Genomic DNA, 27,377 nt, shown 5'->3' on the forward strand with positions numbered 1-27,377 from the left:
TTTGCCAGATAAGGGAACAGCCGCAGCTGCAGGGCACCTGGAGAAGATGCCGGGGACACCAATCTTCCTGCTCCCAGTCTGGTGCTCTGTTCACTAGAACAGTCTCCGGGAAGGAAAGCCAAACTGGGAAAACCTAAAAAGGAGACTGAGGAAGAGAAAGTCTACAGAAGAGGGGAAGATGGGGCCATTTTTAATTAGCCTCTTAAAAACTGAAAGAGGCTTGATACTTTAAGCAGCTTTTGTAACACTGCCATAAGAACGTCCATACAAAATAAGGCCTGTAGGACACGTCTCTCTTCACACATCAAGTGACTAAGTGACATAAGCCCTCAGGAATTCATTATACTCTCTGCAGGTACTCTCCCTGGTGCGAAGGAAAAGGGGAGGGGGAGTGTTAAATGTTATTAATGTCCCCGCAAATTCTGTATCAGATTGAGAACTGTGATTTGTGCTTATTTATGTAATTCCTTTTTATTTTTAGTGTGTTTATTTCAAGGTTGTTATGCTTTATGATGACCTTTTATGAATGGATCTCAAACTCTGAAATAAATTAGGTCTTATAAAGACCTAAGACCTTCTCTTAGAGACTAAACCTAGCAAATTTTAGCTAAGAGATGAACTTTTCTGAATGCCTGCGAAAATCTCTTTAACAGCTGCAAGTGACTAAAAATGGAGAACACAATAAAAACTGACTCGCAACCTATTTTACTAGCCCTCACATACACATGTGGTTCAGGTCAGAAGCTGACATCAGTCAGGAAAGGTGTGGCCAGACTGCAGTAGGTGACGAAATCATAGGGCTTAAAAAAAAAAAAATCAAATTCTCTATTTCCCATTGTTTTACACAGATTTCTCAACCTTTATTTTGTACAGTTTATCTTATACAGATCAGGCCACAAATAAGAACTGAAGGCAGAATAATCTACTCTCTAAAACCTTTATCCTTTTCACCCCCGTTCTCTACTAATCAACAAAAAGATATTCTCCAACCTAGTTCAAAATGGTAAGAACAAATTTCTGGGTCATAGCTTCCATTCACATTCAGAGGCCAAAGGAGAGACTCCCTGGGGGACCTGGCATATAGTAGGTTGAGTACTCTGGAGAAAGGACTCTTACCAATGGCAGGAGCGAAACAGCTTTCAAAACTCCCTTTCAAGCTTCATTTCACCTCCCTGCCATCAAAACTCCATTCTGCTACAAACTTCACGGTTCTCCAAGAGCAGCAGACCCTTTCTGTCAGCCCCTGCTACCTGAGAGCCACTGACATCATTTCTGCGTAGGTTTCTCAGAATTTCTTCAGCCTCTATCCTACAGCTCCTGAAAGGTGAGAGTGACAGTCTGATACTCCTGACTGTATTACATACAGTGTCAGTAAAAAGAAAATTCTACATATGCAGAGAAGAGAAGCCTGGGTGTATCACAGAACAAGCTTTTTTAGAGGCACAGAACTTTACTTACCCTAAACAAAATCTTAATGTAGAACCCTAAATCATAACAGAACCAAAAGTAGAACTACTCTGGTTAAAAGAAAAATCTCCCCCTCCTCAAAGTAATTCCTAGGGCACTGGTAGTGGCCTCCAGCAAAATCTCCCCTGTGATACCTGGGTCCTCTACACAAATGAAACCCTAATAGGAGCTTCCTCCCTTTGGTCAACTGGCCCCTAAGTTGTTGAAACTTTAAAGTCCTAGGTTACAAGCCATTTGATATATCTTTGTTATCGTCGTATTAGGGTGAAAATCTGTGTTACTTAAACATAGCATTTTACTAAAATTACTTAAACACAGCATTATAATTTGCAAAATTGGGTGGCTTATATGTGAACAGTCATAACTAGTGAAGATCTGACTGTTCTCATTAGAGCTGAGTCCAACCTCCTCAATTTATAGGCCACACACATACACACACATACATGTCAAGCTTAGAAACCAGCTTTCCTTTGGTCCAGTCCAGTATACTTTGTGCTACAATATATTGCCTGTTATGATCCCTTTCTGCCTGCTTCAGGTTCTTCAAACTTATTTCTTCTTAACTGAGATGTTTCCTTGGTCAACAGGCAGCTCTGTTATTATCCCCACTGAGATGTTATTCCCCTCCAAGTGAATCTTGGGATAAATGATACACATCTGAAGAGTTAAGTTTCATCCCATGCTACTTTCTATATGATCTTGTAGTTAATATTTCCATGCTAGGCTGGACCCACGAGGCATACAGACTGGCACTTTACACATACATAATTAAACACATAAAACCTTGAATTAAGAGCTTATACTTAAAAACAACACCATTCAATGTGCTTGACATGGGTTGCAAGCCATTAACTCCTAGCTAGCTGGCTTGTAGAAAACTAAGATTTTATTTAGTTTTCTATTATAGGCAAATTATTAAAAAAAAAAAAAAAAAAAGGCATACTAGCTAGAAAGCATCATAGCTTAAGAAAGATTTGTTCCAGAAAGGTGTTGCTGACATGAACTGAGAAAGATGGAACAGGGTCAGGAGCAGGAAGCTACACAAAAGAAAAACATTTGAGTCTACGTTGATTGAAGAGTTCAGAAATACTTGTTCTACTAGCCAAATTCCTTGCAAGTAAGTTTAAAGGAGCCTACTCCAAAAACGATCTTAAAAAGTGTGAACTGTATGAAATAGTTTGTGAGGACTCTAAATACCTCCCCAAAAGGTCAAGAAGTCCACTTTTACTCCCCCTTTTCTCTTCTGAATGGCCACTATTCTAAAATAGAAAAATAAAAAAGCAGGAAATGCAATTTTTTCAGATGCTACAAGCTGTCTTCACTCCCACCAGCAGAGTGCCTTCCCAACATGCCAGTGTCCATGGAAACTTTCAGGTTGGGAATCTCAAAGTTAAGGCTTCTGCACAGCCTCCAGTATTTATTCTGGCATTTTGCTCCAAGACAGTGCTTTCCAAATCTCTATCAGGCTCCAGTGAGGGCAGGTGAGGGAAGAGATGAGGACAAAGTCCTTTTTCAGGATCTTTCGTGTATGAGAAGAATAGCCACTATTCGTGAATAAAACCAATGCTCATTCCTAAGGCTTGGAAAATTATCCACAGCAGTCTAGAAATACAGCAGACATGAACTATGAACTACATTCCATTACTAACATTCTGAGTGCGGTCAAATATTTTCCTGACAACCTGGTTAGAAGCCTCAGTTGCTTGGATTTTACAATGGGGGTATTGAGAAAAGAAAAGGTTATTAAAGTGACCATTTAATCTCTTCCTTAAACCAATTTTCTCATCTTCATCAGAAAATGCAGACAAAAGCAGTCATGTATATCCTCTTTACCTCCTTTCATTACTCCACTGTGTAAATACAGCACCATGGGGTCTCTACCTCTGTATCCACCCAAAGAAGTAATAATAACATTTACTGTTGCTGTTATTAATATTTCTATTACAAAAGATTGTAAGAAATACACCAAAATGATGGAGAGTGATTACTTCGGAGTGATGGGATTAAGAGTATTTTTTTTTCCACTTTCAGTCCAAATTTTCTATAATAATGTGTAACACTTATTTTTTCTTGAACAGTAATTTTTAAAAATAAATGAAGCTTAAAGAAAAAGTTAAATCCTCAATAAGATACTAGCTAATTGAACCCAACAATGTATAAAAAAATTATACAGCATGACCAAGCAGGATTTATCCCAGGTATGCAAGGCTGGTTCAACATTTGAAAATCAGTTCATATAACCTATCATGTCAACAGGCTAAAGAAGAAAAATCACATTATCATATCAATAGATGCAGAAGAATCATTTGATAAAATCTAAGATCCATTTATGATAAAAACTCTCAACAAACCAGATTATAGGGAAACTGTCTTAACTTCATGAAAAATATCTACAATCTACAGCTAACATCACACTTAATAATGAAAAACTATAGGGGTGCCTGGCGGGCCCAGTTGATGGAACATGTGACTCCTGATCTTGGAGTTGTGAGTTCAAGCTTCACGTTGGGTGCAGAGATTGCTTAAAAATAAAATCTTAAAAAAAAAAAAAATTAGTGAAAATCTATAGTTTTCCTGCTAAGATCAGGAACAAGGCAAGGATGTCTCCTCTTACAACTCCTTTTCATCATCATACTGGAAAGTGCTAGGTAGTGCAATAAGACAAAAAAGGAAATAAAAGGTTTACAGACTGGGAAAGTAGAAATAAAGCTGTCTTTGTTCACAAATAACATGGCTGTCTATGTAAAAGATCTGAAAGAATTGACAAAAAAACTCCTGGAACTAATAAGCAATTACAGCAAGGTTGCCAGATACAGAGTTCATATACAAACATCAATCACTTTCTTATATACCAGCAATGAACAACTGGAATTTGAATATAAAAACAATACCATTTACATTAGTACCCCCAAAATCAAATACTTAGGTATAAACCTAAGAAAATATGTACGAGGGAAACTACAAAATTCTGATGGAAGAAATCAAAGGAGAACTAAATAAATATAAAGATATTCCATGTTCATGGATAAGAACACTAAATATTGTTAGATGTCAGTTCTCCCAACTTGATCCATAGGTACACTACAACTCCAATAAAACATCCCAACAAGTTATTTTGTGGATATTGATAAAATGCTTCTAAAGTTTACATGGAGAGGCAAAAGATGCAGAATAGTCAACATAATATCAAAGGAAAAGAACAAAGTTGGAGGACACTACTTAACTTTAAGACTTATGATAAAGCTACAGTAATCAAGACAGTGTGGAACTGAGGAAAGAACAAACAAATATATCAACAGAACAGAATACAGAGTCTAGAAATAGACCCACATAAATGCAGTCAATTGATCTTGAACAAAGCAGCACAGGCAATACAATAGAAAAAGTCTTTTTAACAAATAGTGCTACAACAACTGGACACACATGTGCAAAAAAAATTAATCTAGCCATAGAACTTTCATCGTTCACCAAAATTAACTCAAAATGGATCACAGACCTAAATGTAAAATGCAAAACTATAAAACTCCTAAAAGATAACACAGGAGAAAATCTAGATGACTTTGGGTATGGTGATGACTTTTTAAATACAATTCCAAAGGCACTATCCATGAAAGAAATACTTGATAAACTGGATTACATTAAAATTAAAAATTTCTCTGTGAAAGACACTGTTAAAAGAATGAGAAGATAAGCCACAGACTTAGCCACAGATATATTTGCAAAAGATACATCTGATAAAGCACTGTTATCAAAATATACAAAGAACTCTTAAAATACAATAATAAAACAAAGAATCCAATTAAAACATGGGCCAACAACCTGAACAGACATCTCGCCAAAGATATACAGATGGCAAATAAGCACAGGAAGGATGCTCAACATCGTATGTCATTAGGGAAATGCAAATTAAAACAACAGTAAAGTACCACTACATACTTACTAGAATGGCCAAATTCCAAACACTGACAACACCAAATGCTGACGAGGATATAGAGCACAATGGTGAGAGATGAGAATGCCAAATGGTACAGCCACTTTTAGAAGATAGTTAGGAAGTTTCTTACAAAACTAAACATACTTTTACCATATGATCCAGCAATTATGCTCCTTGGTATTTACCCAAAGGAGTTGAAAACGTGTGTCCAAACAAAAACCTGCACATGGGTATTACAGCAGCTTTATTCATAACTGCCAAAACCTGGAAGCAACCAAGATGTCTTGAAGTTAGGTGAACAGATGACTAAACTGCGATACATTTACACAATGAAATATTATTCAACACTAAAAAGAAATGAGCTAGAAAGCCATGAAAAGACATGAAGGAACCTTAAATGCATCTTACTAAATTAAAGAATTTAATATGAAACAAGGCTACACATTGTATGATTCCAATTATATGACATTCTGGAAAGGCTATGGAGATAGCAAAAAGTTCCATAGATATCGTAAGTCTAGAAGGAAGGAAAGATGAGTATGAGGACTTTTTAGGGCAGTGAAAATACTCTGTATGATACTATCATGGTAGATAACATCCTATACATTTGTCCAAATCCACTGAATATACAACACCAAAAGTGAACCCTAATGTAAACTACGGACTTTGGGTGATAATGATGAGTCAACACAGGTTCATTGATCGTTAACAAATTTATCTACCACTGTGGTGTGAGATGTTGATAGTGGATAAGGGTAAGAGTGTGGAGGCAGGAGGTACATGGGAACTGAGTATTTTTTGCTCAACTTCGAATCTAAAACTGCTCTAAAAAAGTCTATTTAAAAAAATTAATACAATCAAAAGAGAAAACTAAATAGCCACTGAAATGAAGCCTAGAGAACGTGGGGGAGGGGCGCATGGGGGTGGAGTGACCATCCAAAGGGCCACGCAGGATAGTTCTTCCACCTGAACCTTCATCTCAAGCATGTCAACATTTTCATTCTTTGCCTTCCCAGTTAATACTAGATCCTTCCTAATCTGACTTCCCTTTTCTATAAGAAATCAAAGTTTTTTTTAAAGCCCTTTTCAACTTAAGCCCATTAAAATAATGGCTTCCATAACAGCCAAGCACTTAGCACATGCTGCTCCTGTCATTTGAAGGTTCTTCTATGGGGGTGCCTAGGTGGCTCAGTCGTTAAGCCTCTACCTTTGGCTCAGGTCATGATACCAGGGTCCTGGGATCGAGCCCCGTATCGGGATTCCTGCTCTGTGGGAAGCCTGCTTCTCCCTCTCCCACTCCCTCTGCTTGTGTTCCCTCTCTCGCTGTGTCTCTCTGTCAAATAAATAAATAAAATCTTAAAAAAAAAAAAAAAAAAGAAGGTTCTCCTATGAGAGCTTCAGTCATCCTGAGGCTCCTCAAAAGAGCAGATTTTAGTGTCTTGAAAAACTCTAAAAAAGATCTAACTAGGTGATCCAATGAGTGACCAAAGTGTGAAGCCACTTACTTTAGAGAACTACCAGGCTCATCAATGAGAAATGGACATCCTTACAGTATGTTAGAGGGACATCTGCTTCAGGACATTATATAAGCACAGTGGCATTAACCCTCATTATACAGCTCATATAATAAAGTGGGAGATGGAGTTAGGAGCGATGCTGGGTGAAAAGAGAAGGCATGCCTAACTTTGGACTGATTCCGTCATTGGACATTCTCTTGTCCTTTAATCCATGACAAAGACAGGGCCTTATGAATAATGAAGATGAAAACATAAAGAGCTACCACGTGTAGGCAGTGTGCCAGAGGCTATTACATATGTGTTTCTCATCTTTCAAGTAGGCAATGATATTTTCATTTTATGTTAGGGAAACTGAAGCCCACAGTGATTAAGTCACCTGGCCAGTGTTATGCAGCAGGTAAACTATGGAGCAAAGATTCACCTCAGGTCAGCTCTGTTCCAGGTCAGTGCTCTGACAACCACTCCATAGAGCATCCTGCTACTGAAAAGGAAATTGAGCCCCTGAGAACCAGTATTAGACCACTGGAAAGCAACTCGGCATAGAGGAGAGTGCTCAGGATGAGAAGTCAGAGGCCCTCAGTGTTAGTCCTGTCTTTTGGAACCAACCAGCTATGTGACTTGGGGCAAATCACTGAATCTCTCAGAGCCTCAGGCTCCTGAGCTACTAAAAATGAAGAGCCAGTTCTCCTTTTATCTCTAAAATGATACAACTGCATAAATTTTGCATTCTTGGAGCAGTAATTCACCAATCTGGATTTGTCTCTAATCACAATTGTTACCTAAACAAGAGGGGCTTTGGGGGACTAGAAATCTGCCTTAGAAATTCTAAAGATGAAACAAAGTAAGTGTAAAGAGAATAAAATAACCTTTTTCCTTTGACAATGCTGCCCTATCAAGCAATTACCCTCCTCCCACCTTTAACCACCAAGCTTATTTAGAAGGTCACATAAAACCTGCTGTCATAAACACCAATAAAGAATCTACTAGTCGCCAACTCTATTTAATCTCACTACTGACCTGTCTGTAGCATTTAGCACTACTGATGCCCCTCAGTCTTTAATTTCCTTCCAGGGTTTCTGTGACCCTGGACTCCTCTGGCTTTCTATCAGCTCCATCCCTACAATTTTACATACTCTCTCTAGATGACTAGAAAAACTCCTCTAAACCAGGGTTTTTTCAACCTCAGCACTATTGATACTTGGAGCTGATAGCTTTTTGTGTAGGGGAAATGTCCTGTGCCTTGTGAAATATACAGCAGCACCCCTGGCCTCTACACAGGTGGTGAGAGTAGCATCACCCCTCACCTCCAGACGTTGTCAAATGTCCTCTGGGGCCCAAACCACTTTCTCTCTACACTTCCATCTTAGTGATTTCATCCCACTTTTGCAATTCAACTCCTCCCTCCACAGAGATGGCTCCTACACCTGGATTTTCTCTCCAGGCCTCCAGTCTCACAATTTCTTTTGATGTCTGTCTCTGCCTGGATACTTTTCTATTACTCGAACCATTAAGCCTCAAACTGAGTCCTCTCCCTCCTCCTCATTGTTATCACTGCTGCCTTTTCTGAGTGCCCAGATAGTAGGTACTACCGTTAAGCATTTCACGTGTTACTTCAATTAATCGTCACAAAGATACCAAGTGGTGACAATTATTATTCTATCAATTTTACCAATGAAGAGACTGAGGTTCAGAGGGGGTGAGAAACCTGCCCAAATTCATACACAGAGTAAGTGGCAGAGCTGGGATCTGCACCCACACAGTTTGACTACACAAGCTTCCTTTTAACCACAATATTATTCTTCCATAACTTCCATTCAGACCTTGTCCTATTCCCTGCCTTCCCCCTTAACACCACCACGGTTTAGGAAATCACCTAGGCTCTAAATTCTGGAGCTCAGTTTTATTTTCTCCACCAGGAACAGGTCTCTTGACTTAGTATCTGGAGGAGAAACGATGACACCTTTGCTTGGGCTCTTGCACAAAATGGTGGTCAGTACATTAAATGTCAGAAGCCATCCCACATCTGCCTCTCCACCACACTGACTGAAGAAGTCTGCCCTTGTATCTATGAAAACCCCCTTCTTTGCATTCCCTCAGACTACTCTCCACTAAATCTCTCTATCCAGTCTCTAGACCCAAATGCTCCATCTTAGCTCCACCTGCCCCCTTGCCCCAGGGCCTTTTAGCCCACTCCCACTCTCATTTGCACCTCTAACTTGCTGAAAGAGATTCCGGGTGATCCCCTCTATCTCCTCCTTGGTGTTTAGACCTTAGCTTTGTCTTATACAGTCTTTGGTTTGGCTTGTACCTTCAGCTCAGGTAGGAGCCCCATATTTCAATCAGAATACTCCAGCCTTCCTCTATTTCTGCCAAAGTGCTTCTTCCTGAGACTATAAATTTTGGTCCTTGAGCCTAAGTACGCTTGTTCTTCAACGGCTTCGTGCATATGAACCTGTAGTATGCTTCTTCTGAATCTCCTCCCTTTCATGGTCTTCCCTCCCCCAAATATAAATATGAATATACATGTACATGCACACATGCACACACAGCATTAGAGACTGAGGACTATATTATCTAAAGGCTTTGTATTGGAAAGATCCTAACAAACATTTGAACTGAATCTGCTAATCAGCTATGAAGCCACCTGAGAGAGACATGGTCACAGCAGACTGCGGTCCAGCCCTTACCGTGAGAGATGGCGATCTAGCCACTATGGTTGTGGCATCCCTGCCAAGCATCCCCTCCTCCCAGGGCTGCCCGTTCATGCTGTCAACTGCTATGACTCTATCGCCATGAGAACGTGATGTGGAACCCAGTGTCATGGCACTGAACCGGATGCACCAGAGAAAAGTTCAACAAGAATGCTAGGCTCCCTTTGAATCGATACAACTGCTTGCTTCTTAGATGCTTCTCATCTTGCCTGACTCCAGGGTGGCAATAAAGAAAGCAATCACAAACTTCTGAACACCACTCTTCCTGAGTGAAAAGAAAAAGAATTCTGGGTGACCCCCCTGTAGAAATGTGAAAGTAGAAGAAGGAGTCCCCAGAGACACCCAGGACCTGTAATAAGAATGAGTGAGAACTATTTCACTTTGTTTTCTTGCCTTTCTTCCATCTTAACCTGTGCATAAGCTAGAAACACAGTTTCTGCTTCAGAAATTATCCCATAGGAAGTGGGAGGTGGGAACTGACACTGAAAGTTTCAGGGGAACTAAACAAATTATTTTTAAGCCTTTTAGACTTGAATATACAAAGCATGTCTATATTATTTGCTGAAGATTAAAGCAATTTGAAAACAAGACTCATCCCTCCACCTTTATTCCACTTCTCTATCCAAACATTTTCCCTGCAAAGCCACAATTATTTGTGTACTATCGAAACCAAACAACTGTGCACCACTAGGAACACTCAGGAAAGGGCACTGAGATGTATGTCTCAGTCTTCTTTGTTACAGCTGTCCAAATGGTAAACCTCATGGAGTCTGTTGTGATAAAGAGATGTGAGTACTGACTCTGCTAACTCAATGCTTCTGAAGCTCAGAAAGGTGAAAGTTTTATTTGTAAAACAGAGGTAATAATATCATTCTCACAGGTATTTTTGTGAAGTTTACACAAAATAATACATAAAAAGAATTTAGTATTCTCTGGGCACATAGAAACATTGGCAGAACTATTCTGCTGGTCCAGATAACAGTAACCACAAACATTTATTGTGTGCTTTTCATATGGTACCCCCCACTGAGCTTTCACAGATAAAGAGTCCCCAATTAGTTTTCTTAGAGAAAGAGCCTACAACCTTGGGAGTGCAGATGCTAATTTCCCAAAGGAACACAGGAACGACTTTCTCATACGACCTAGGCGTGAAGACTAAGGATGTCAATCAGAAGCTCCTTGCCTCAGTTTTAGTAAATGGCCACAAGCTGTCAAGGAGCAATGTTTGCCTTTTCTAGTTTGATATAATCAGATACAGTCTACTTCAATGATATTGCAGCAAAGCACAGAGTGCAGGAAGGATAGGTCACATTCTGCCCCTCCGCTCCCACACACAGTCTGTAGGTATAGTCAACCTCACAACCTGCTTCCATCATATTGTCTCTCTTCTGCAGACTAAAACTGTATTAGATCCCTGGAGCAGCTAACAATCTGCTTACCTAAGAACCACAGGGCTTGTTAACTAACTACCGTTGCTAAAATACTTTTGGGGCCCCTAAAGGCCATGCTAACCATTCTCCATTCTTTCTTTCTTTTTTTAAGATTTTATTTATTTATTTGAGAGAGAGAGAGCATGAGTGGGGTTAAGGGCAAAGAGAGAAGCAGGCTCTTCACTGAGCAGGGAGCCCGATACAGGGCTCCATCCCAGGATGATGGCCTGAGCTGAAGGCAGACGCTTAACCGATTGAGCCATCCAGGTGCCCGATCCTCCATTATTTATCTCCTCTTCAACAGTTTCTGTTTTCAGGGTACTCAATAATAAAAGTATAATATGATTAGCCCTAGCTTACAGATGACACTAAAGGCTCAGGCAAATCAACAGGTAATAAGTGCCAGAGGACTCGGGTCATCTGACTCCAACACCTGTGCTCTTCCACCATAGTAAAAGCAAGCATGTCATACTCAATAGTTTTTTTTCCCCGAAAGTCTGAACAAACTCTCTACTGGTATACTATTCCCAACCCATCTTCCATAGGTAAAAGTGAGTAACCTCCTACAACTACTAACAATTCTATATAGCAATCATAGAAAGACAATTTATTGGCATCATTAGCCTTAGGTCATTAAACCTCTTAAATCTTTGCTTCTTGATCTGTAAAATGGAGATTATAATGTCTAGCTAATCAGGTTGAGTTAGGAATTAAGGAGCTATCAAAGATTCTATTTCACTGGCCACAGAATTAAACAGAAGCCCTTCAACAAAGCGTAGTCATCAACTAAATCACTGGGTTGAATGGACATTCTCTACAGCTACAGATGGATTTTGTCCTTTGGCTAAAAGCAGTCAGGAAAGATGTGATTCTCAAATTTTGCCTTTTATATACACACATAAGCATCTACATACAGACCTGAGGTAGACTGAGAGTTGTACTCTGTAACTCTAGCCTTAAGTTATCAAAGAAAACATCTTTTTCCTTGAACAGACCTGAGTTTTATTTCCTAGCTGAATGAGAGGTTGAACTAACAGGAAAAGGGGAAGAAGGGAGACAGGAGAGGAGGCCCTTAAATATAAGTCTGGGTGGTTTTTATCACTATTATCACAGTAAAGTTTTATATCTAGGCACCCAGGCTCCTAAATTAAATGTCAAATACAATCCTGCACTGGCAACATGAAGTGTGGCTGCTTTGGGGGAGTCCTGACAGCTCCCCTCCCCTCTCCCTGTTGGTCACGTAATAAGCCCTTCAAGCTTTGGCAGAGAGTATATTATCAAGTTTCCTGTCAGTGCAGACAGGAGCTGGAGCAGGGGGAAAAGGACATCACAATGTGTTAATTTTATTAAGCCATTTAAAGCTCAATCCCTTTGCTTTCTAACAATGCTCCAGCCCACCAGGCAGCTCAGAAACCATGCCTACCCTAGTTTCAAAACGCCTAGAGCTTATTTGTACAGTACTTCAATTAAGAGCTCTGGTGCCCAACAGAAAGAGGATGACCAAAGGGTAAAGCTACAGGAGAAGCAGGAAGGGGAAGTAGGAAGAGAACAAGAATCTCAGTGGTGTTTAAAGTGAGGACATATCTCCTAATGTGTCTCTTAAATGTGACACTTAATTTCTTTTGTGACCCTTAATTTATTTTTCTTTTAATTTGGCACCAGGCAGTTTTGCTAACTAGAGAATTTGCTCCATAACAATAAACATAATTGCTTCTATGCATTGATTTCTTGTTTCTATTGGGAATATATGGACACACAGCTGTAAACTCCCAAGGCAGATATATTTGCCTCAACTTGAATGGGCAATGGAGCTACAGTGAACTAACCCCAGGCGAGGCAGCCACGCAAGGCCCAGAGTCAGCCAGCCAGCCAGGCAGCAAAACCAAGGGGCTCCAACTGTGGGGATTTAACTCAATTTATCTGAATGCTATTATCACTCAAAAGAGGTAGCAGTGGTCCTTTAAAGTGTCATTAATCCCAGGAAGTGTTAATTGATCTAAGTATAGAATCTAGTCAGTTGTAAACACGTGGCTTCTTTTTCTCGCAAGGATCCGAAGGCCTCCTGAACTATGGGTGTGGGATTGCTGCCCCCATGGACCCCTGGCCTTCTGCTGGAAGAGGGGGTGGATCTCAGGACTAGGAGAAGGCTAGCAGCCGCCACCCTGGACAGGATGCTGTACTAAGTACTTTAAATGGATTATCTCATTTAATCTTCCTAACGACCCTGTGAAGTATATACAATTATCCCCTTTCACAGCTGAAAAAAATGAAAAACCTGAGACATGACGATATGAAGCACAGGATCTGCCTGAGGTCGAACTGGTGGTCAACACTGGAGGTAATGTGACCAGGTGCGGTCTGATCCAGAGCCCACGTGGGTAATAACTGTAGAATACTGCCTCTCCCTGACAAGCTAACATCGGGTTTCTGCCCCTCATCCCTGCCTAGAAGAAAGGAGAAAGAAAGACTATTCACTGATGAATAGAATTACTGGGTCATATGGCCACTCTATGTTTAGCCTTCTGAGGAACTTCAAGTGAAGGGCTAACAAAAGTGATTCAGAAGGAAATCTCTCACCCTCTCTCAGCAGCTTTATTGAGATAGAATTCCCATATCATACAATTCACCCATTTAAAGTGGTCTTTAGTATATTCAGAGCTGTGCGATCACCCCACAATCAATTTGAACATTTTATTTTCATCACACCAAAAAGAAACTCCACGGCCCTTAGCAATCACCCCCACCCCATTTCTCCACCTCCCTCAGCCCCAGGAAACAAGTCTATTCCTAGCTGTAGAAATCTGCCCTACTCTGGACATGTCACACAAATGGAATCACTCAGTATGAGGTCTTCTGGGAATGGCCTCTTCCACCGAGCACCACTTTCGAGGGTTAGCCTTATTGCAGCATGTATCCACACCGCACTTCCTTCCTGCCAAATAGTGTCCTGCTGTGTGGATAGACCAGATTTTACTTACCTGGTCATCTGCTGGGTTGCTTCCACAGTCTGGGTGGTATGAATAATGCTGCTATGAACACTGGGGTGCAGTTTTTGTGTGGATGTTTTCATTTCTCTTGTGTGTGTACCCAAAAATGGAATTGCTGGGTCATATGGCAACTCTATGTTAACCTTCTGAGGAACTGCCAGCCTGTTCTCCAAAGTGACTGTACCACTTCCAATTTTTCCACATCCTTGACAAACGGAAAACTTCTCTTTATTGAGAGAACTACAGAACTGTAGTCCTAAAAACCATCAACCTGCTCCGGCTCTGCTATTACTGCCTGGGTGACCTCGGGCAGGAACGCTTGGCCTCCTGGCACCTCAGTTTCCTCTGCTGTAAAGCGGGGGATTGCAGATGGCCTCAGACTTCCCACTGAGCCCTACATGTATTCACTTAGTCCCATCCTGTGAGACACCCTGACTAGCAGGGGGGGATGCTTCAAAAGGACCGCTTGGGGCTGACTGCATGACTGTGTGTCTGACTTTGCATTAACTAAATTTCTGAATAATCTTAGACTGTTACTGGCATGTCTGGGGAAAACAAACCTCAGAGTGTGCTTATGCTATTAGGAAGAAGACAGAAATGCCATATTGGGTAAAACTTCCATTTGGCAATAATGGCAGACTGGCCTTCAGGATTTTAGTTTTCTAAGCTGCAGTTCAAAGACTGAAGTGGATTCAAATGATAAAAATGTTTATAAGGGATGATGTCAGGTGGAAAAAGCAGGATACAAACTATGTATGCATGTCTATACACACAAAAACATATACAGTTATCTAATTGTATATATACTTACACACACACAGAATAATAGTTATCTAGAGAGAGAATACTAATTCTCTATTTGAAAGGCAAAGCACCATGATATTAACCAGTTTTCTCACAGGTGTGTCTTGAAGTGTGATGTATTGACCATGTGCATTAGAATCATCCAGGCTGTATATTAAAAAAGCAGTCTCAGAACCACCAAATTAGATATTCTGGGTGAGGCTCAAGAATCTGCATTTAAAAAAAGAGGTACTCATGTGGATGGACTAGAAGGTATTATGCTAAGTAAGTCAGAGAAAGACAATTATCATATGATCTCACTCATATGTGGAATTTAAGAAACAAAACAGCGGATCATACGGGAAGGGAGGGAAAAATAAAATAAGACCAAATCAGAGAGGGAGATAAATGACAAGAGACTCTTAACTATAGGAAACCAACTGAGGGTGGCTGGAGGGGAGGTGGGTGGGGGGATGGGGTAACTGGGTGATGGGCATTAAGGAGGGCACGTGACATAATGAGCACGGGGTGCTATATACAACTGATGGATCACTGAATTCTACCTCTTAAACTAATAATACACCATATATTAATCAATTGAATTTAAATAAGATTAAATTAAATTGAAAAAAGAGGTACTCAAAGTTTACAAACGACTGCAGGGAGATTTTTTTTCTTCTTCTATATACTGGTCTGTTTTTTCCACAATTTTCTAGACAGCATGTAACACTTTTATAATTGGGGGATGGGTAAAAGGGGAAGTTGTTTCATTTTGTTTTGATAAAGGCAGGGGGATGGTGAAGGAGGGCAAAGAGCTTGTTTCTCCTCTTTCTACCACCCAAGTGTCTACAGAGGATGAAAAGGGGCTGCATTTGCTCCTCGGTGGATTCCATGCCTCAGAGCCTAGCTCAGGCCTGAGACAGCACAGGTATTTTCCCATCTGGTGTCCTCCATCACTAACGGGAAACTACTGAAGCACCAGCCTCAATTCTTCATTTTTCCAGTGCTAAATGCTCTGGGCTGTCACAACTCCTTTCCATCTCCCCATACTTTCTGTTGGAAAAGGCCATTCTCCAGTCCTGGATCCTGGGGTTGTGGGCTGCCCTATCTAGTAAAGGCAGGTAGGAAGGAGAATGTAAGGGAAAAATAGTCAGTGAAGAGTCATACTGCTAATGAGGACAGCACATACTTCTATATTTACTCATCTATGGGTTCAACAATTGTGTGCAGGGGAAGAACGTGAAGTATGACACATGTGAAGTCCTAGTCCTGTCACTTACTAGCAAGCTCTTTACCCCCTCTAAACCTTGGATTGTTCCTCCATAAAAAAGGACAAATAATATTTCTTTTATAGCGTTACTGTAATAGATAACGCATATCTATTACCATGCGTATCTATTACTATTACATCATCTAGTAACTACCAGGCTAGGACTTGAGGGTACAGAGATAAAACACTATGAATGCCCTTCAAGATTACTACTTACATCTTCTTTTTTTTATGAAAAGTATAGAAATAGGTCAATAATTCTAATAACTTTCCAACCGAAGGAACACTTTTGAATGAATCAACTTGATAACTGAAGCAGCTCAATTCTCTGCTTCAGTTGGCTGCATAAACACTGCCCCAGTGAATGCTTCTGTGTTGGGACAAGGCAAGGACCAGCATGAAGCCTGGCTTGACCCTGGTAAATAACAGGACACTAACAAGAATTCAAGTAGGTTTTGCTTATATCCATTACTCTTTGTACATGCAAAACCTATCGTTTCTTTAATGAGTCTTTTTTTTTAATTTTTTTTTTTTTAAGATTTTCTTAAGATTTTACTTATTTTATTTGAGAGAAAGAGAGAACACAAGCAGGGGTAGGGGCAGAGGGAGAAGCCAACTCCCCACTGAGTGGAGAGCCTGACATGGGGCTTGATCCCAGGACCCCGGATCATGATCTGAGCCAAAGGTAGACACTTAACCGACTGAGCCACTCAGGAGCCCCGGAACCTATCATTTTAACAAGAGTCTGATTAGCACAGGAGAGTGAAGAACTGGGCTATGTTCCATGTCAAGGATATCAGCTACTAAAATGGACTGTAAAGTTCTCTTGCAATTATAAAATGCCATGTAAATGCTAAATAAAAATAAAACAATTCTCAGATCTATTTAATTTCATGTTGCTAGACAATTCTCTGGTTTTAAACTTCAGTAAGAACACCTTCAGAGATTGAATACAGAAAAAAAAAACCTGATATGTTTTAGGCAGTGTTAGCATGGCTAGGTCCCATGTTTAATCCCACTTCAATCTGAGAGAATAATGTGAGCCACTTGGCTTGAGTTTAAGGCACTTTTCTTGAGAATAACTTCTTGTAAGATTAGTATGATTTCGTGATACACAGCTGTGTTTCTGTTTGTTTCAAGCACACCAGCCATAGGAACAAGGAACAGCGCATGTTAGATGGAAAGAAAAGCAATCAATACTAACAGAGAGAGTGGCTGTTATTAACTGCATAGTAAGACGTTAGTTGGATTGAGTTTAGCATGTTATGTTTTTGGTTCAGTGCTTTCTGAGAGGCTGGGCAGTGGGAAGGGAGGGAAGGGACTCCATGTGTTTTCTGAGCTTCAGTTTCCATTGGGTATACTATGAAAGATAACTGCACAGTCACTTCACAGGAGAGTTTTAAAGAACTCAGAATACCTTCAATTTCTTAAAAATCCAGGTATGGACACGGACATGCACATGCACATACCTGATTAACTACATCTTTTAATTTCCCTAAAGTCTATCATAAATATAAGAAATCTACAGACAAAAATCCTACTTTGTGCAATAGATGTTTCTGAATAGTATGACTGAAAAAAATATGTTTGCAAACTGGATCATATCAAACACATTGGGATGGCTTACTATTTAAAAGACTACTTTAAATTAAACAAAGATTGTTTGTTTAATTTAAAAATACTCTCTCCATTATATACAAAGTTCTAGATCCCTGGAGATATGCATCCTTTAAAACAGGGCTCACCATAGCAACCTGCATGCACACAACTTTTTTTTTTTAATTACGTTATGTTAATCACCATACATTACATCATTAGTTTTTGCTGTGGTGTTCCATGATTGTTTGCATGTAACACCCAGTGCTCCATTCAATACGTGCCCTCTTCAATACCCATCACCAGGCTAACCCATCCCCCCACCCCCTCCCCTCTAGAACCCTCAGTTTGTTTCTCAGAGTCCATAGTCTCTCATGGTTCGTCTCCCCCTCTGACCTCCCCCCCTTCATTTTTCCCTTCCTACTATCTTCTCTCTTTTTTTAACTTATAATGTATTATTTGTTTCAGAGGTACAGGTCTGTGATTCATCAGTCTTACACAATTCACAGCGCTCACCATAGCACTTACCCTCCCCAATGTCTATCACCCAGCCACCCCATCCCTCCCACCCCCCACCACTCCAGCAACCCTCAGTTTGTTTCCTAAAATTAAGAATTCCTCGTGGGGCGCCTGGGTGGCTCAGTCGTTAACCGTCTGCCTTCGGCTCAGGTCATGATTCCAGGTCCTGGGATCGAGCCCCGCATTGGGCTCCCTGCTCGGCGGGAAGCCTGCTTCTCCCTCTCTCAGTCCCCCTGCTGTGTTCCCTCTCTCGCTGTGTCTCTCTCTGTCAAATAAATAAAATCTTTAAAAAAAAAAAGAATTCCTCGTATCAGTGAGATCATATGATACATGTCTTTCTCTGGTTGACTTATTTCACTTAGCATAATACCCTCTAGTTCCATCCACGTCATTGCAAATGGCAAGATTTCGGTTTTTTTGATGGCTGCATAATATTCCTGTGTGTGTGTGTGTGTGTGTGTGTGTAAGATTTCGGGTTTTTTGATGGCTGCATAATATTCCTGTGTGTGTGTGTGTGTGTGTGTGTGTGTGTGTGTGTGTGTGTGTAAGATTTCGGGTTTTTTGATGGCTGCATAATATTCCTGTGTGTGTGTGTGTGTGTGTGTGTGTGTGTGTACACACCACATCTTTTTTATCCATTCATCTGTTGATGGACATCTGGGTTCTTTCCATAGTTTGGCTATTGTGGACATGGCTGCTATAAACATTGGGGTGCACATACCCCTTCGGATCACTACATTTGTATCTTTGGGGTAAAACCCAGTAGTGCATGCACACAACTTAACCTGGTTCTGTGCCTTATTTCCCAACCACCACTGGCTCTGATTCCTGTCCTCAGGCTCACCCCTAGTGGCTGGGATTTGGTGTCTCCTGTTGTTCCTCTGGTTTTAGAACTCAACCCACTCCTGTCCCATGGCATGAGTCTTGATCCTTGTAAATCCTGACCAGAACTCCTCTCACTCTTTGGGCCCTGCTGCTTCTCTGCTGGATATGGCACTTTACAGGAATCCTGTCCTCTCAAGCAGCCGCAGGCCACCTCCCTTTCCTCTCCCCTGCTCCTCTGCTACCTCCGCTCAATTTGTTGGTTTTCTAAGCCTGGATTTTTATGGATCTCACTTTTTTTTGAAGTTGAAATCACTTAGACTTATTTATAAGGGTTCTTCTGGCCATTTGCTGAAAGGAATGAAAAAAAAAATCAAAACAAGAGAGAAGGAAAATCACCAGGGTCAGCATAGCCTCTAGTCACCCCAGACCCACTGAATCAGCAACTGTGGGGGTGGGCCCAGCACTCTGTAGTTTGTAAGTTCTCCAGGTGATTTTTATGAACATTAAAGGTTAAGAACAACTGGTCTGGAAGAAAAAAGGGCATGTGACAAATATTTTGGACAAAATGAGGCTTCTCATTAAGAAGAAAAATTAAGTCTACATTATTGACACAGAAGAATGTCCAAAATATTCTGTGTAATAAAACCATAGGTGCAGTATAATTCTTGTAAAAAATTTTAGAGGTATATTTCCACAGGGAAAAATGTCTAGAAGGTTACACACCAAATTGTTAATAGTGGTTAGCTTGGGGGAAATTTATTTGACTTTTCCTTTATGAATATCTGTATTTTTTAATCTATAAGCATATATTATTTTATAATTTTAAAAAATGGTTAATCTAGTCATCTTCCACTCCTCTCTGACAAAACTCAGAGGTAAAAATTAACTCAGTCCCCAGTAGATTTCAGTGTCTGGACTAATGAAGCTATGTGATGCTTTACGGAATTCTAGAGGAAGTGAGGCAGTGATAGCGCTCAGTGCTCCATGACTCAAATCAGTGCTTCTATGAAAAGCTCCTGTGCCAGGAAATGACAGGTCATAAAGCCTGAGAGATTCTGCCCTTCTTAAATAGGCCAACTTAAAAAAGGGATGGTAGAGTTCTGAGGGAATGAATGCAGAACAGACTAAAAACTTCTCTTGGAAGACAACTATTTGCTGCAAAAACTATGTATATAGTGTCCCATTTTCCACCCCCCCCCCACCTGTTTGTGATCTGGCAGTCATTCTGCAATGACATTGGACCTTCTTCAAGCTGGCTCCAGGTATGTACAGTATATGCATATGGCAGACCAGAACGGGGTCTGAAAATAAAGGAGATTGGTGGAAATAATTCAGGACAAGGTAAAGAGAAGATAAAAGAGGTGTGTATGCACATATCCAAGATCAAGTCTGGTCCTAAGAAATATCCTTTAGCTCATGATGCACCATGGGAAAATCCTGAGACTTCTACAAGCTGCTCTCATGGGACCACTCAATTTTTTCACCTCTGGCAAGTTTCCTATTAGAGGCACTCTATGCATTCATAAAGGACCCCAAAGCACTTTACCTGTATTATCATCATGCACAGAAGCCACTCAGTGTAATCTGTATACATCCTCTTGCTCTTCACTGCCTACAAGCATGTGGGTGTGGCAGAAACAGAAAATACAGTTGTCTCCTTCAGGATAGCTGTTGCCCCAGAAACCAGAAAAACTCGGTAAAAAAAAAAAAAGCTTTCAGTAATCCTTAATAATTAACTAGTTCATCTTCACTAAAGGAAAACTACTTATACCAGGGGTCTTTCTACTTTGAGCTAAGAAAATTGATAAAGGTTACACCAACTTTTTTCTATCAAGATACCCTCTATCTCTGGAGTCCTAACTACACCAGAAGGCAAGAGATATTACCAATGTCCAATACCTCCAATGCTGTATGAAGAGAAAGTTATTTAGTAGATTGGAGACTGCAGCCACCTTCTGAAAAGCCTGTCACTGTCTGTGGCTCCGCCTCGATAGTGTTTCAGATTAGAAAATCGGGGCACAACGGGATTAGATGGTAGAAAGGAGATGAACCCCAGTGCTTGGTCTGCAATGTGACATAAAAGAAAGAGCACAGGTACTGGAGTCAATTTGAATCCCAGCTCTAAATTATACTAGATTCAAAAAATAAATAAATAAATTATACTAGATTCAGGGCAAATGGCCCCACCTCTTTAAGCCTCAGTGTCCTTATCAATAAAATGGGAATAATAAGCTACTCTACCAGGTTGTTACAAAAATCACAAGTATGCAAGAGCAGAGGGAGAAAAAGAAGTTAGTGTTTAATGGGCAGAAAGTTTCAGTTTGGAATAACTGAAGAAGTTCTGGAGATGGATGGTGATGGTGATGATGGTTGGACAACAATGGGAATACTGAATGCCACTGAACTATACACTTAAAAATGGTTAAAGTGGTAAATTTCATTATGTATATTTTACCACAATTTTTAAAAAAGATATGTAATGCTCCTAGCACAGTGTTCTGGCTCTCTCAGTGGGTACTCAAGAAATGCTAGTCTTTTCCCCATATAAAGAACTTTAAATTAAAAGAAAGGGGGTGGGGATACCAAAAGTCAAACAAAATTGTGCTCCTTTCCTTATTGGATTGTAAAAGGCTTTGACTCTCAGGCAGAGCCAGCTGGGACCAATATCCAGTAGTGCCACAGGAAGTCTATGGGTAGGAGAAGGGAGGCTGTGTTAGTCAGATTCCCTCTGGCATGCTCAGATCCCAGTCCACCCCCACCCCGCTATGGAGTCTCCCAGAATATCAATCTTATAGCTCCCAACATATTGCAAAGAAAGCTGGGAAGCTGAAACCATTTCCCAGACCACACTCCAGGTCATGAGGACAAAAGCATTCACCGTGGCCGCTGGTTGCTATAAGTGGGAGAAAGACAAGACACTAGTGCTGAACACCAACTGGATGGGTCTGGAGCCTGTTCCAGTCCCCAGCATTAAGATGATCAGTACCTTGGATGCCTTTGACTGAGTTTAATGGACACAGATGACAGTAGTCTCAAAGGCCTGTTAAAGGAAGATTAAAAATGCACTTGTCTGCAGTTCAGGGAAAACAATTAATGATTATATGTTGTAAGTCATAAAACAGAGAAGGGAAAAAACAGATGACTTATCTCTAGGCATATTAAAACACTGCTTCTGATAGGCAGGCTTAATTAGATCTCAATGCGATGTTCAGATAGATGATCATTAACATCCCTCGAACTTAGCTCAAGGAGAACGAAATACAATACCCAATCAATTCCAAAACAATACTTACTTTAGGATCTGAGCTCTTGAACTTCAACCTTTCCACCAACTCTATCATAGCCGCCTTCAGTCCGCCTGAGTCTTTGCTCTAAAAGAAAGAAAAGTCAGGGATCATTAGACAGCGTTTTGTTGCTCTCTCAAACACAAACAGCATTTCATGAAACAATGAAATGGAAAGCAATTTTTTCTTCTTATTAGCCAAGAGAACTGAATGACTAAGGAAAGCTCCACTGCCCCTCTTCCTCTCTCTATTGGACAAAGAGGGTCATGACATAAATTGCCCAGTGATCTGAGAGAACCATTGGAATGAAAATTAAATGCAATTTGTACAGGCTGACTCACTGCTTCATCTTAGGGTTCAACTGTGCCAGTGTTCACTGAGAGCTGAAGCTCTGAAAAGAGATTTTGATCTAGGATGTCCACTTTATGACCTAGTGATTTTTATCTTGAACTTCTACATACCAGATACAGAAGTATGCAGTATTAAATATTCTTATAGAAATAAAAACAAAGAAAATGCCCTAAGATTTAATTGGAAATGGTATTACAGTGTACTGGTTGAGTACAGGTTTTTGAGTCAGACATACAAGGTTTCAAATTTGGGGTCTGTCATTAACGAGTGGACTAACCTCAGGTAAATTACTGACTTTCTCAAAACCTCCTGCCCCTTCTTAAAATGTGGATAATAAACAGGGTTATTTTGAGGCTTAACTAGAACAGTGTCAAGGTATTGCCCAGTATGTGGCACACAGTAAGTGCTCAACAAACGTCTCCTATTATTACTACCGCATTATAACGATTTATTTTTTTAAGATATTATTTATTTGAGAGAGAGAGAGAGGCAGACGCTTAATCGACTGAGCCACCCAAGTGCCCCTGCATTATAACGAGTTAGAGTAGCACAGTCCAAGAGAAATGTTAAGCCACAAATGCAAGCCACATATGTAATTTTAAGTTTTCTAGTAGCCACAAAAATAAAGTGAAATTAATTTCTAACAGATTTTACTTAACTTAGTATATCCAAAATATTATCACTGCAACATGTGATTTCAACATGAGATATTAGATACATTTTTTCATACTAAGTCTTTGAAATCAGTCCAATTCAATTTAGACAAACCACATTTCAAGTCCTCCAGAGCTATATATAGCTAGTAACTACTGTACTGGTCAACAGAGATTTAGAGAATAGACTCTAGAGCCACACAGCCTGGATTCAAGTCCCAACTCTACCAACTAGCTGTGTGACCTTAGGCAAGTCACTTAGCGTCTCTATGCTTCTATTTCTTTATCTGTAATATGAAGCTAATAACAGTACTTATTTCACAGCATTATAGTAAGATTAAATGAACTAATATATGCTAAGGTGCTCAGAAAAGGGCCTGGAACATGGTAAATGCAACAGATTCATGAGACATTTCTATTATTGTTTGTCTGCCTCACAATATTTTAAACTCCTTTTTTTTTTTTTTTAATTTTATCTACCTATTTGACAGAGGGAGACACAACAAGAGAGGGAACACAAGCAGGGGGAGTGGGAGAGGGAGAAGCAGGCTTCCTGCTGAGCAGGGAGCCCGATACGGGGCTCGATCCCAGGACCCTGGGATCATGACCTGAGACAAAGGCAGATGCTTAACGACTGAGCCACCCAGGCGCCCCACGTTTTAAATTCCTTAAGGGTAAGAACTATAGCTTCTATCTCTGTATCTGTGCCCAGCATCAAGAACAATTTGAAAAAGTCTGCTGAACAAATGAATGAACGAACATGCAATCTTAAGACATGAATGACCTAACTATAATACATGTGCGTAGCACACTCCAAAATCACATAAATTAGTTTATTTTCTTATCTCAACTCCTGTGTAGGATCAGGTAGGATCATCACCTGCATCTCAACAGTGATGAAAGGAAGCATGAAGAAGTAAAATGACTGACATTTTTTATGGGGGAAGGGATAATCAAGAGGTAAAATATAAACAAACACTACAAATATGTTACTCAAAATTGGTCTCAGAATCAGTAATATTTTCCAAATTTTCAGAACCAATTCCAATTCCTCTAAAACAGGAAATTCTTACTAAGACCCCTTTATGTAGATTAAAATAGACTAAAGGCTCAGTCTTGTTTTCCCTCTAACTCCTTTTCCCAAGTCTATCCAGCAAAAGCCTGGTGTAACATGATTAGATGGGGAGCTTTAGATGTGCTCTCCAAACACAGTGTAGTTGACATTCCCATTCTAGTTGGGGTTCTAAATTTTAATAATTTGTAGTTTTAAAATGATGGTTTACAACTCTCCAAATTTCATCACCAATTTAAATCTTTAATCTCTGTGATCTCTCAGCAGACAGCTGGGAAAAAGAATCTGGAGGTCACATACCAGAGTGGGTGAGACCTGAAGGACCTAAAAAAGGGTTAAGTTGCCAGACACAATCCTGCTTTTATGAGATGATCAGACAATAAAGTCTGTCTGGTGATATCATTTCTGTAACCTGCTTCTCATTGGCTGAACAAGCAGGTCACTCGTCCCTGGAAAGCTCTCTTCCCCCACATCCCAGCTGCCAGCGCCCATTTTAAGTTCTTCAGCAAAAGCCCTGATATATTATGACTTCCCCCCTGGCTCTACAGAACAGAAAGGAATGCACCAAAACTGTGCCTTAAAACATGCAGAAAAGACACAGAACGACGAAGGCATCCCTCAGAAGCAGACGACACTTTTGCAGGCAGATGTGCCTTGTGTGGAGAGATAAGGGAACCCTTAGCCTTCTTTCATAAAAATACAGTGTGTCAGCAGAATCCTCCCTCCTTTCACCAAGCATCAGCAGCACTGCCTACCCAGGGGAGAGACAGAGGAAGATGCACTGATACTCTCCCTTCAGGAAATTCACCCATTCCAACCCCCACCCCCGTTTTGAGAATTATTCTCAGAGATTAACTGGGGTCTACATTGAGTCAGCGATACCCAGTTTCTAAATGGGTGGTGAAGAAAACATTCCTCAATGGCTTTTTTTTCTACCCATAAAATAAGCAGATGGTCAGAAAGGAGAGGCTCCGCTGGGCAGACCTGCCTCCAACAGCTGCAGGGCTGGAGCAAAAGTATAAGTGGATGACGCTGGCCCCAGATTCACCTCCTTTCTTTCCCCACACACTTTCTGTACCCCAAAAAGCCTTGTATAGTATACAGATGTTCGAGCTAGTACACCCAAGCTGTGGGTGTACTAAACAGTCACCCTTGGTCACACCTGGGACCCAGTAATGCACACATCAGGGGTAGAGTCTAATGGCTTGATCCATCTTTGGGAGGACAGACTCAGAAAGAGGCTCTGCAGGCCTCAAAAGCAGGTTCACGACATTTTGTCAGGTAATTCTTGGGTCCTGGGTACTTGAAGAGTAGTCAAGAAGGGAATGGGCATAGGCCCTCTAAAGGAAGGGCCCTCTAAAGCATGCAGCACAGGGTAGGGGCACAGGGTTATCTAGGTCTAAGGCGGTATCTGAGTTTAAGTGTCCCCAGAGCAAAGGGTGGTTATCATGTTTTAGTGAATTAATCTGTTTGCAAAGGGCAGTCATCAGTCAAAAGGTAACCAGGATCGGAAATTACACCCTCATACTTCCCTTTTGTGGTGGAATAGAACAACTGCCTCTGAAAACTGTGTTCTAATTGAGAGGCGGACCACAACAGTAACAAAGGGCAGGCTAATTCTAACCTCATAGACATTTGGTTCCATAAGTGTCCTGATTCTACTGTGTCAGCCCTTGCGGCCAGCACTATGGGTGGTGAAGTCAGAGTCTCCTGATACCGTTCTTCTCCACCTCCATCCCACCTAACACGTTCCAAGAACACAGGAGTTCAGTGTGAACATACCTTGTTTACACACCTCTTTCCTGCCCTGAAAGAATGTAGAATAAAAAGAAACAAGTGGTATGTTGTGACACCCACCTCTCAGAGTTTGATTAATCTGTGAAGATGTAGCATGCTTCACAAAAGCCAACTCCTGGGGATGAGTCATAACAAAGCCAAAGAAAGGACAAATGCCTTACACTTGAAGTTATTCTTTATTCTCCAAAGCACTTTTATATGCTCTTTCACTGGCATTTCCCAATAAACCTAAAAACTAGTGTATTCACAATTTACAGCTGAGAAAATGGCTCGTGGAAATCAAATGAGGAACCTATAAATCACAGGGCTTATACACTCTGTCATTGGCATTTCACAATTACACAGTAACTAAGAGGTGGTGTATTCTCACTTTACAATGGTCAAAAATGGTTCTGTGGAAGTCAAACAATGCCCCTCAAATCACAAAGCTAGTCAGTCAGCAGCAAAACCAGGATCAGAACAATCCAAATGAAAAAGATTTACAATATATACAGCAAAAGAGATTGGTGTCAACAATACATAAGAAAATACAAAAGGGATTCTTATAAATAAGAAAAAGTCAAATAAGCCCAAAAGAAATCCAAACAAAGGATATGATATAATAGAAATGCAGAATGGCTAACATACATACTAAAAGAAAAGATGCACAAACTTACTAGCAATTAAGATATTTCTTATCCATCATATTGAAAAAAAGTTCTGATCTGATATCAAGTGATGAGGGGCTTTGGAGAAACTAGGGACTTCCATATGTTGCTGATACAAAATGATGAAGCTACTTTGAAATCACATACCTCGCCAGTCCATTTCTCTCTTTATCCCCTTAAGAAAACCTAGCTCATGTGTCAAGGAGGCATGCGCAGAAATACTTATGGTAGCACTGTTTGTAGTACTGAACAAACTGCAAACATTCTAAACATCTATCAACAGTGGGTGGCTAAATAAGCTCTGGAATTAACAAAGTGTGGAATATAATATAGCAAATAAAAAGAATGAAGTAGATCTGTTAATGTGCCTGGATACAAGGCAAGACATACCGAATTTTTTTTAAACTTGCGAAAGGATACATACTATAAATAACATTTATAAAAAAAAAAAGAAAAAACTGTTACTCTCCATGGGTGCTATATATGTATGTAAAACACCTGAAACAAATGATTGGAGGGACTGGTACTGCAGAC

General features: G+C 40.4%; 1 protein-coding gene across 2 annotated transcripts in view; it reads right to left on the bottom strand.

The window, feature by feature from the left end:
- TRIM44 (tripartite motif containing 44) overlaps positions 1-27,377 on the bottom strand; it is a 110,336-nt gene that overhangs the window by 65,914 nt on the left and 17,045 nt on the right. The window contains exons 2-3 of one of the 2 annotated variants that reach the window (XM_036106705.2): positions 22,333-22,410; positions 20,586-20,651 (exon numbers count right to left, since the gene is read on the bottom strand). In XM_036106705.2, the coding sequence (XP_035962598.1) occupies positions 20,586-20,651; positions 22,333-22,410 (144 nt within the window). The remainder of the gene's footprint in view (positions 1-20,585; positions 20,652-22,332; positions 22,411-27,377) is intronic. The other variant, XM_036106716.2, reaches the window with a different exon arrangement.

This window comes from Halichoerus grypus, chromosome 11 (assembly GCF_964656455.1).
Source record: "Halichoerus grypus chromosome 11, mHalGry1.hap1.1, whole genome shotgun sequence".
Lineage (NCBI taxonomy): Eukaryota > Metazoa > Chordata > Mammalia > Carnivora > Phocidae > Halichoerus > Halichoerus grypus.